At 46.6% G+C, this 12116-nt stretch overlaps 1 protein-coding gene across 2 annotated transcripts in view; it reads left to right on the forward strand.

The window, feature by feature from the left end:
- The window catches only part of CNEP1R1 (CTD nuclear envelope phosphatase 1 regulatory subunit 1), a 148844-nt gene extending 138227 nt beyond the window's left edge, over positions 1-10617 (forward strand). For both annotated transcript variants that reach the window (XM_069604761.1, XM_069604762.1), the window contains one exon: positions 8626-10617. In XM_069604761.1, coding sequence (XP_069460862.1) covers positions 8626-8783 — 158 coding nt within the window. In that variant the 3' untranslated portion in view covers positions 8784-10617. The remainder of the gene's footprint in view (positions 1-8625) is intronic.
- Positions 10618-12116: the final 1499 nt, after the last annotated feature.

Consider the following 12116-nt stretch of genomic DNA (forward strand, 5'->3'; position numbering starts at 1 on the left):
AAGAAGTCCCATTTGACGCCAACACAGCGGCTCCAGTACATCGGAGCAGTGCTCGACACTTCCCTGGGGCAGTGTTTTCCTCCCCAGGTGAGGGCTCTTCACATTCAGCAGATGGTGCACAAGTTTCTGCATGCCCAGACGCTCCCAGCGTTCGAGTTGTTGAGGTTGCTCGGCCTTATGGCATCCTGCATTCTTCTGGTGCCAGAGGCTCGCCTGCGGATGAGATCTTTGCAGTGGGCACTCAAGACGCAATGGTCTCAGTCCTCCGGCAGGATGTCGGACTCGATTCAGGTGCCGTCCTCGGACGCCCGGGACCTTCTGTGGTGGGCCGTCGAAGGCAACTTGATGAAGGGGGCTCCATTTTGGCTTCCCTGGCCGGAGGTGACGATCGTGACGGATGCATCCCTCACGGGATGGGGGGCTCATGCCAACGGGCTGACAGTCAGCGGTCGTTGGTCTCCGTCGGAGTCCAGACTCCATATCAATCTGTTGGAGCTGAGGGCCGTCAGGCTAGCCCTGAAGGCTTTTCTGCCGTCTGTGCGAGAAAAGAATGTCCTGATCCTGACGGACAACACAGTGGCCATGCACTACCTCAACAAAAAGGGGGGGGCAGGGTCACTTCCTCTGTGCAGAGAGGCGATGCAGCTCGAGTTCTGGGCCATCCAGCAGGAAGTTTCAATCTCGGCAGTTCATCTGGCCGGAGCCGAAAACGTGACGGCGGACGCTCTGAGCAGGCAGAGCGCGATCTCTCACGAGTGGGAGTTGGCTCAGGAGATTCTCCTTGAGTTCTTCGCCCTTTGGGGGACCCCTCAAGTGGATCTCTTCGCCTCCAGTGTCAACCGGAAGTGCGAAAGGTTTTGCTCGCGGGAATTTCCTCCAGAAGGAGCCTTAGGAGACGCGTTCGTGGTGGAGTGGTCATTCCCGCTGCTGTACGCGTTTCCTCCAGTCCCCGTCATCCCGCAAGTGCTGCGGAGGTTACGGAAGTTCGGTTCCCGGATGATCCTCATTGCCCCGGCGTGGGCTCGGAGGACGTGGTACCCGGACCTTCTCGACTTATCCATCTGCCCTCCACGTCGTCTTCCCTACCGAGACGATCTGCTCTCACGGGAGGGGGGTCAGGTTCTCCATCCAGAGGTCAGATCCCTCAACCTTCACGCTTGGCTTCTGAAAGGTTGAGGTATAAGGATTGGGACCTCCCTGAGGACGTGATGAAGGTGTTGCTTTCGGCCCGAAGACCGGCAACAAAGTCTCTGTACCGTTGCCGTTGGCGTAAGTTCTGCGACTGGTGCAGGGTTCAGAATGTGGATCCTTTTGCATGTGACATCCCCATGGTTCTGTCATTTTTACTTTCTTTGGCCCACAGGGGCTTGCAAGTGGGTACCGTTAAGGGTTACCTGGCGGCGCTGTCCATCTTTAAGCGCTCGTCTGAAGAGTGTTCTTACTTTAAAATCCCTTTGATTTCACAGTTCCTGAAAGGGCTCACTAATGTGTTCCCTCCGTCACCTTTCCTGGTGCCCGGTTGGGATTTAAACCTGGTTCTTAAGTTTCTTATGGGTGCTCCGTTTGAGCCTTTACATTCTTGCCCTTTGAGGCTGTTAACTCTGAAAACTGTGTTTTTAGTTGCGGTTACTTCCGCTCGCAGAGTGAGTGAGTTACAGGCGCTTTCAGTTAAGCCTCCCTTCACTGTATTTCACAAGGACAGGGTTGTCCTTAGAGTTTGTCCTTCTTTTCTTCCGAAGGTAGTGACGGAATTTCATTTGGCCCTGAAGGTTGTTCTTCTTCCGGCATTCTATCCTCCTCCGCATCCTGGTAAGGAAGAGGAGAGGCTCCATAGGCTTGATCCTAGGAGAGCTTTAAGCTTTTATGTTTCACGCATGTCCCGGGTCAGAGTGGATGATCAACTCTTTATTGGTTACGCTGGAAAGCGTTTGGGGCAAGCTGTGACGAAACAGACTTTGTCTCGCTGGATTATTTTGGCCATCTCGGAGTGCTACCGTTTGGCGGGTAAGGACCCACCGGCTGGCTTGCGGGCCCATTCTACCAGGGGTATGGCTGCGTCTACTGCCCTGCAGAGGGGTGTTCCTATTCGCAACATCTGTGATGCAGCCACCTGGGCTTCAGTTCATACATTTGTACGTCACTATTCCCTTGATTCCATCCGAGCGCAGGATCTGGCCTTTGGCAAGGCGGTCCTTTGCTCTGCTATTTGATTGGCTATTCTACATTTTGATTCTAAATTCTTTCCCTCCTCCTTGCTTTGGTACTGCTTTGGGAGTCTGTCATAGATATGGAATACGTCGGAGGACCCAATCCCCTCGAAGAACAAGTTACTTTCTTACCTGGTAACGTTCTTTCGATGGGATGGTCCGACGACGTATTCCATATCGCTCCCGCCCTGCCTTCCCCGCTACAGAATTTCTTTTGCGATTGCAGCTTACGTTCCGCAAGGCTTTGTGTCTGACTGGCAGTTGACTTCTGTCACACGTTCTGGGGGAAAAAACTACAACTGAGGCTATGGGCGTCGTGCGTCCTACTTATCACATCGGATGACATCGGACGTCGGAGGAGGTCCTCGACGACGGCGCATCGACGTCATCGACGCAGGACGCAGACGCCGAAAAAGTTTCCGAAGCAGCACAGCTGTGGTGATTACATGTCATAGATATGGAATACGTCGTCGGACCATCCCATCGAAAGAACGTTACCAGGTAAGAAAGTAACTTGTTCTTCTGATCATTGTATCTGCTTAGATTCACATGTGACCACCCTTCCTCCCCGCTCGGATGGAAAGAACATAGACGACGTACTACTTCTGTCTTTCTGTACTCGCTCACGATAGTCATAAGGTTCCCTCACGGCAGAAAAAATACAATCAGAGGGACCTTGACGCGTGAGGATTTCTGAGTACACTACACATCACGTTAGGGATAGTGTTACAGACACGCCTATGCCGACGTCCCCTTTCGATCCTCGAAAGACAAGATGCAATACTCTGCAGTTACCACTAGATGTCAGACTATATGTACAGCATGTGAATCTAAGCACAGACAATCATCGGAAATGCTATTAGGGTAAGTAATGCATGTCATTTACAAAGAGTGTTCATAAATAACAGCTACAACATAAAAGTTCTCCAAGGTAAGAGAGCCTTGGTTCCAGAGGGTGGTTCTTTCCCCTGGATTCTTCAATTGGGTGGCAATGTCTCTTGTTCTGACAGTTCTTTGTGTATCTGCTTGGCCCACAACAATCCTGTTAAGTACAAAGCTGTTCGAGCTTGTGGTTTCCCTCTTTAAAAAGTTCCTTCTTTGTTCAATCACACACTGTCTTTCTTGGGACTTCACGGAAGGTTTTCAGTTTGCCTGATATATACTCCCTTGCCAAGACTTCTTGCACTTTCAACTGCCTGGTATACTCTCTTGCCAGGACTTCTCATATGCTTGCACTTTGCCTGGTTTACTTGCCTGCCAGGACTTTTTTCCATATATCAGTAACAGTCCCTCTTTATATTCACAATGGTATATCTTTTCCTTGATTTAGTATTTCTGTTGCTTTCAATGTTCACTTTCAGTCTTCCCCATATCAGCATTCCATACACTCCCATATTTTTTAGGGGTTACATTTGTATTCTGCCTTTTTGGCTTACAATCTTCTTATCGTTTGTTTCTGTGACGTTATAAAGTTCAAATTGTGTTTGGCGCGGTCGCTGAAACACCCCGGGGTCCCCCCTTCGCTTGGGCTGACTCACCGTCTCTGCCTGGCGTCTTCGATCCCGGTCGCACTTACGAGGCGCAGGTCTGCCATTTGCCTTCAACTGTGGACTGCCTTGACGTTGCCTTTCCCCAGGCCCCCTCCCCCACTGCCTATGCTCTTGCATGCCTGCTTGCCTTCAGGTCTCGGTGAGGGTAACGCTGCTTCCTCCAGCTGCTGAACACCCAAGAATCGTCTTGTTTTTCCTGGCGTTTCTGTGGCCCTGCTTGCTCTCGCAACAATTCTTTCCCTCTTTGCAGGTGAATCCTTGGCTCCGCCACATCAACTCGTGCCTCCACACGCATCCAAGGGAGATGAAACGTCTTCTCCTGAGCCTCTTCTCATAGTTTGGTTTCCATTTTTAAATGTCCCGCGCTTAGGTGCTTTCTCAATACAACTAGCATGCTCATTGAGCTTGAGGCTTTCGCTGCTCTCCTCATTTCCTTCATCCTCCTTGTCTCATTACTTCGGTGGTTGTGGGAATTGGAGTCCACTGATATGAACTGAGGCACAGTACTTGGAGAGCCTCTCTCTGATTCCATATGAAGGATCAGTTCTTTATCAAGGCGAATTAGAACTGAAAAAGGTTTTCTTGTAGCTTTCAGACCATGGATGGGAATTTGATCTAAAGGATATTTGGAAAAGGTTTCTCTATTTGCACTAAGGGGTAACAGACACATGGCAATAGGTCATTAGGGTATTGGTTATAAGGGGGTACTTCTCATGGTCAAATAGGGGATACTGTGTCCCATCCAATGAAGCCATGACATCTCCCCGGGGTTTGTCTCCTTCCATGTGATCTTTCCTCATACAGCTGCCCCCAGGGCCAAGAAACAGCTGCCGTCCCCTGGCCAGATGGGACGGAGGTCACTGCGGGGAAACAGTGATGAGTAAATCGGATTCATCGCAGGTCCCTCCAGTGGCCCTCAGATCCCAATGGTCACAATTCTCAGGCAGGATGACAGACCTTCTTCAAGTCCCGAGCAAGGTCGCACAGGATCTCCTGTGGCGGGCCTGCAAGGAGAATGTGATTACAGGGGAACCTTTTTGGCAATCCTGGCATAGAAAACGGTAGTCGTGGATTCTTCCCTCACGGGATGGTGAGCGATCTCACGATCAGCAGTCTTTGGTCCCCATCAGAATGAAGACTACTTATAAACCTGTTAGAGCTGAGGGCTAACAGACTGGCGCTAATGGCCTTTAACTTTGCATACAGGTGAAGAAAGTCCTGATAATGACAGACAACACAGTGGCCATGCATTACCTCAACAAGAGAGGCAGCGTAGGGTCACTACCACTGTGCAGGGAAGCAATGCAGCTCTAGTCTTGGGCACTACATAACTGAATGTCGCTATCGGCTGTTCACCTAGCCGGAGACGAGAACGCCATGGCGGATGCTCATGATGAGGCAGAGCACAGTCTCCCACGAGGGGGGAATTGGCTCAGGTATTCCTTATATACATCTTTGCCCTTTGGGAAACCCCACAAGTGGATCTGTTCATGTGCAGTATCGACAGGAAGTGCGATGGACGCCTATGGACTTTTTTTGATTTTCAAAAGGAAGTGCAACCTGTTCTGCTCCAGGGAATTTCCTCAGAGAAGAGCTCTGGGAGACGTGTTTGTAGTGGATTTGGAAATGTCAACTCCTGTATGCGTTATTCCTCATGTTATCTGTAGGTTGAGAAAATCTGGGAAGTCCATGATCGTGATTGGTCCAGGAAGACGTGGTACCCGGACCTTCTAGACATATCCATCTGCTCTCCATTCCATCTTCCCCCAGAGAGTGGACCTACTGTCACAAGCGAGAGGCTGTCTTCTTCATGCAGAATCCAGAACCCTGAACCTTCATGCCTCGTTTCTAAGAGGTTAAAATACAAAGATTAGGAACTACTGGAAGACGTTATGAATGTGTTGCTTTCGAACAGAAGACCAGCAACAAAAGCACTAAACTGTTGCCTTTGGAACAAGTTTTGCAGCTGGTGTATGTTGTTTTGTTCGCTTACAATGCACCTGCAGTGCCTTCTATATTTGCTGCACCTAGCCCATCAGGGGCTGCAGGTGGCTATCGTCAAGGAATACCTGGTGGCGTTATCTATTTTTAAACATACACCAGAACAAAGCTCCTACTTTAAGATGCTGATTGTCATTCAATTCCCCAAAGGACTGACAAATCTTTCACACCAGCCCTTTTTATGGTTCTGTTCTGGGATTTGAACATGGCACTAACTTTTTTGGTGGAAGTTCCATTTGAAGTCTGCAATCTTGCCCTTTTGGGTTACTAACCCTGAAAACCATCTTTTGGTGGCCATCCCTTCTGCTCGCACAGTGAGTGAGCTACAAGCTTTGTCATGTAAACCCCCTTTTTACAGAATTCTCCAAGGAGAAGGTCGTTTTGAGAGTTTGTCCCTCCTCCCTTCCCAAGGTAGTGTCTGAATTCCATCTGACAAGGAAAATAACCTTACCAGCTTTTTATCCACCTCCCCACCCTTCGAAGGATAAAGAGAGTCTACACGACCCAAAAAGGGATATTAGCTTGTACATTTCTAGGATGGCAAATGTTAGGCAAGATGACCAATTATTTTTGCTTATACCAGCCACAGGCCTGCCCAGGCCGTGACCAAACAAACGTTACCACATTGGTATCCTCTTTTGCATTTCAGAGTGCTACTGCATTGCTGGGAAAGATGTCTGTGAAAACCTAAGAGCCCATTCCACCAGAGGAGTGGCAACCACTTCAGCTGTTGAAAGAGGTTTACCAGTGCATGACATTTGTAATGCTGCACATTGGTCCTCACTACAGACTTTCTCAAAGCATTACTGCTTGGATACTCTATTGGGCCAGGGCGCTCTATTTGAAAGAGCGGTTCTGCACAATATCAGATCTATAATCTGATCATTATACAAAGAAAAATCCATGTGTCCCCCCCCCCCCCCCTCCCCATCTAAAACAATTCTATGGCAGTCTATGAAAGATGAGGAATCCATGGTAGGACACAATCCATTAGAAGACCAAATTATTTACCCCTGTTAATGTTATTTCTACTGGATGTTCCTCCCACAGATTCCTCATTGTCCTCCAGCCTACCCCTTTGACTCTGAGTACATTTGTAATACACTTCTCTCTTTCAACACCCATCAGGTCATTAATCCTCAAGTTGGCGTGCCGAAAAAGGGGAAAAAATAAGAAGTGAGGCAACGGCCGCAGTGCGTGCCATTTATACTCTCATTGATGTTGTGTCCAGAGGCGGGAATGATGACCGTCGAGGGACATCGACTCGTTGCTGCACAGCACCCTCTGCTGTCGAAAGGTTTTAAGAGACTGCAAAGCAGGGTGTGCATATATCAAAGATGGTAAATCCGTGGGAGGAACATCCAGCAGAAAGAACATTGCATGGGGTAAGTAATTTGTTCTACTCTTTCACTCCACTTGAAAAGCTACTTAACTTTGCTGCATAAACCTCTTCAACCGCGAACACCACAACCCCATGCACACCTCTTCTGTGTAGGGTGGCCGTTCATGTGCAATCACCCCCTCTTTAAAGTTTTGCTTGTAGTCTACAAATATATCAAGCAGCTACCCACTCCAATCTGGTCATCTCTATCTCTCGCTACTCAAACCCTGACTCGCTGTTCTCTGTACTTCTCAACCTCTCTGTTCCCTACACTTTGTGTGCAGCCTTCTACTTATAAGCCTTCACCTTTCTTGCCCACCACAGGAACTCCTAACTCAACATCAAGACCATCCCCACTTTGTCAGACTTGAAAAATGCCCCTGAAAGGTGCTTCCTCTCATTTGAATTGGAAGCTGGTATCCCCATTCTCTCCCATCCCTGTACATAGATGTATGCAATGTGCATGAGAAGCCTCTAGAGGGAGGGAGGGATGGAGGGGGCGGGGGGAGCACTAGCCTTCTCTAGCATGTGCCTAATGGCTTTCCCCCAAGTCCAGCTCCCAGTGCTCTCGCTCTCTGCCTCTCCCCGCCCCTTAGCCCAGCCAGTGCTGGTCCCTTTTTAGACCTTTCCGTCCCTCTCTGACAGCATTGGGTATGGTGTGGGTGGGCTTAGACACAATGCTGGAAATGGTTTAGAGGCACTGGGGAAATGGATCCTCAGTTAATCATCTCTGGGTTAAGTATTGCCAGTGGTCGAAGTGTACGAAAAGAAGTAGTGTAACTATGTTCCTGCTGGCCTGCCCCCACTGTTTAAAAACCCCATCTCTGCATCCTCTCCCACACACAATCCAAACCCCCAAACTACCACACCTGCTATTTATTGTAATGTTCAGTGCAGTGCACTGAAGTGCAATATTCAACTCCTTCCTACACTTTTATTTTAAAACTAAACCATTCCAGAACGGTTTCTTTTAAAAATAAAAGTATAGGAACAGTGAAACTTAAAAATAAAAAGTATAGAAGCACCGCTCCCGCCCACTTCGACGTTTCAGAATGGCTGCGCGCGTTCTGTATCCCGCCCTCCGCCCTCCATCGCACTCTGTCTCCTGCTGCCTCGCCTATGTCATTTTGCCAGTGTGCCACCATCCATTGTTGTTCCTCACTGTGCATAGAGGGCATAGCTCTGGGTGCTCTGTGGGGAGTAACTGCAAGGGGGGAGAGCTTGCATAGACATCCTTTACCTTACATCGTCTTCCGAGCACTCGGAGACGTTGCCAAACCTAAACCTCATTCAGACAACCAGAGTAAACAAAGTGGCGTCTATGCTGGAACCCCAAGATGAATATACTCGCCCGTAACACTCAAGAGCTTAATGAAGGTCTTCTGTGCCCATCGTCTTTTTAACAAGTAACTTTCCAGGGTAAACCTGTACTTGCAAGTATGTAAAATGCAACCTAACGTCTTATCGTGCTGCTTTTATTTTGCAGACGGGGAAGCTTATTTTAAAGCCAAGGCCTCACGTCCAGTGACCATCCTTAACTGGCTGTCATCGAACACTACCATGGGATCTCGGATTGTGTATTCGCAGCCAGTGAAAAAGCATCAATTTCTAATGGGACTATGTTTTTCAGTTGCATGCGAGTGAAAAGTCCGATTACCGGACAGAAAATGGCTGCAGTGTCATCGTTCTTTGCCATATTGCGGCAAAAAAATCGTTTGCCCGTTTACTTCTATTTGTTCATGAATCTGGTACTTTCATTTGTATCTGCATTTCAGTATTACTGTGGCTTTGATACTTAAGAGACAACGTGCGTTTCTAATGAAGTATGTACAGTTTGGTTACAAAGCTGGAGAGGGAACCATGTTGAGTTTTTATAGTGTATTTTTGCAAACTCCTGTAAATAGAAAATCAATGCCAACTGTGGGTCCTCACTCTTGTATGGGTGTATGTTTGTATGCACTTGCATTCGGAGAACATGGTTTTACCGTTCCCGTGACACGCCTGAACATGGGCACCAGCATAGCTGCATCTTATTTTTCATAACTGTCTGTGGAAGCATAGTACATAATCTAGTGGTCAGTTTCCGAGATAAAAGCTATGTATTGAGCTAAGTGTGGAGAACGAAGTGGGTTTTTACTAGTAATGTAATTGAAACAAATGTTAAATGTGATGTATATATAATTTTTTTGCAGTGTTCTGTAATTATAGTTATGTCGTCTGACACCCTCAATCACGTGACTTGAGAGAGAACATAGGGCAGACCGCATTTTGAGCAGTTATTGTTTTAGTTAATTGTAGATTGAACATAATGGCCCCAATTAGCTAAGCTCTTCACTGGGATTGGATGTTTACGGAGGCTGATCTCTTTTCGCTCTCCTGAGTTTAGATTACAAGTTGCCATCCGAGTTCCTTCAGAATGAAACACTAGGCAGAATCCTAATTGATGGTTATTCTGTGAGAGGCATGCTTCGTTTGGATTCAGCTGAAGAAGGCTCTTGACAAATGTGGTGAGCTCAATAGCACGCATATTCCCATCCATATCTAAGCAAAGATCCATGTTCCAACATTGGCTATGCGGATGGCAGAAAGTGATGTGGCTGCACACAACTGACAGTGTGTAAATTGTTTTTTCGAATTGTAGTGCTGCGTATGAATGCTCATTTACTCTCTTGTTTGAAATTGGAAGTGTTCCTTCTGCTACTAGTCATAGCTTCTGAACTTGGGATTTTAAGTAAACAATGGCAAATAATGCCTAGTATATGGGTCCTGCAACCTGCGGTCCTCCAGATGTTTTGGACTATAATTCCCATCACCCCTCACCATTCACTTTTTTGATAGGGCTGATGGGATTTGTAACCTCAAACACCTTGAGAGCCAACGGTTGCATGACCAGGCCCCTAGTAGCTGAATTCCTCCCCTCACATGTTTGCTCCACATTAACTTGAATTCTTGCCATCGCCCATGTCCTATAAAATGACATTGTCGAGGTGAGGTGAATTGGTGTTAGTGAACCTCTGTCCAAAGGAATTTTTTCAAAGTAATCTAGGACCTGTGCCACACCAAATGAAAGTGCGTTTAGGAATGTGAAGTGGAACTGCTCTTCATACAAAGGTAAATGGGCTGTGACTTGTCATAATACCTATATATATTCCTAATTACTGGAACTCATGTTATCGAGGATCTTTTTATTGCATTGTTTTCTGACATTCATTTCATTTACAAGTCGACCGTTTGAAGCAAAGTTGCCTAGTTCATGGACTGTCATCTGTTGTGTGGGGAACAGCCACTTGTTTGATATTAGGTATGACCCGGCTTCCTTAAATTGTGAACCGTCTTTTCTTACATTTCAGTGATTATAGTGACATGGGGGAGGTAGGGTTACCCAAAAGTTCCTTTGAAAAAAGGGCATCTGTTATTTTTAAATACTGTACATTTTGTATGTCTATGTATGAACCCAATAAATTCCTTTAGGAAATCAGTTGGTCTTTCCTTTTTTAGTAATCCACTGCAGAATTCATATCGGATCCAAAAAATAGAGCGAGAATTGACTTTCGCTGTTAAATACTTATCTTGACGGTAATGAATCGTAGCGGAACAATTTTTCTTATGACTGTCAGAGCTCCAGTTCCGAGCTCGTACTTGTTCTTTTTTGCATCTGGCTTTTGTTGCAGCGCTATTTGTATGGTTGAAATTACATTTGAAAACAGTATTGTTGAGCCGATTTATTTCATGCTTTGTGGATTCCTGATGAGAAGTAACCACAATGTCCTTCATAGCTCTCAGTATTGTAAAGGGGCATTTCAGCATGTGATCAGATTCTATGTCAACACCAGAGACTGGGATTATGCTTTCTTTACTTTAAACTCAAGCAGCCTTATAACCATAACAATATATACAAGAAATTCACATAAAAAAAACATTTCCCAAGAAAGTCTTTTTTTTGTAGTCCATTTTTTGATATGATATGTAAGGAACTCATGGTAGCAACAGTAAAGTCAGACACAAATGATCACAGTTTAAGGGTGTTTATTAAACGGTGAAGTGGGTGAGATAAACGCCTAATCTAAATCTAAGATGGGAGCAAGCTACGGCCATCAAATAATAAGGCAGTCCTACTAGTGTTGTTTCAAATAAAAAGGGCCTATACAAAAAAAAACTATTGCCAATCCGTATAACTAAGTTACAAAATAGCATGGGATAATGTTCACCAGAAAAGAAAGAAGTGTTCACAAAATGATAGGCAGGGATGGTATAGCTGGGGGTCTCCCTTCCCCACATTTTTAGCACGGGACAAGGCGAGACTTCTGAGCACAATGCACAACTGGGCTTCTCCAGCACAAGGTTAAAGTTCTTTTCCGCCATATCCGGACCTTCGGTGGCCAAGTCTCTTTCATACAAAGACTTTTGCCTCCGAGGGCCTGATATGTCAAAAATAACAAAACAAAAGTTCCTTTCCGTAATCTTTTACGTTGGGTGATGACTCTTCACCCCTGGATCCCCCTCAACCAGACTCCGATCCTTCTTGACTGTTAGCCTCCCCATGTCGAGTTCACTACGACCTTTTACTCAAAGTATGTTCACAAGTCTGTGTCTTTTCAAACAACCTTTCACTGTGGGCATGCCTGAGTCGGGTTCACTCTTGTCAACACAATGTTCAGTGTTATGCTTTACCCCAACTTGCAGGCATCCCTCAGCCGGGTTCACATTTGCCAGATACACCGTTCACTTTGCTTTATCACAAATGCAGGATTCACTTTCCTTTGCTTTTCCCTTGGCATCCCTCTGTCTGGTTCACATAGCCATTCTAACACAGCTCATGATTCTTTCATCTCATCATTAAAGTGGGTTTCCCTTCCCCTAGCTTTCTCTTGGCATCCCTCCGTCTGGTTCGCACTTGCCACAATTCACTAGACCCCGTTAGGTTCTTTTGTGATCTCAGCCCCCAGTCAGGCTTCATATACTTCTATTCACACAATG

The sequence above is a fragment of the Ambystoma mexicanum genome, chromosome 1p (genome assembly GCF_040938575.1).
Source record: "Ambystoma mexicanum isolate Mex_15411 chromosome 1p, UKY_AmexF1_1, whole genome shotgun sequence".
In the NCBI taxonomy this organism is placed as follows: Eukaryota; Metazoa; Chordata; class Amphibia; order Caudata; family Ambystomatidae; genus Ambystoma; species Ambystoma mexicanum.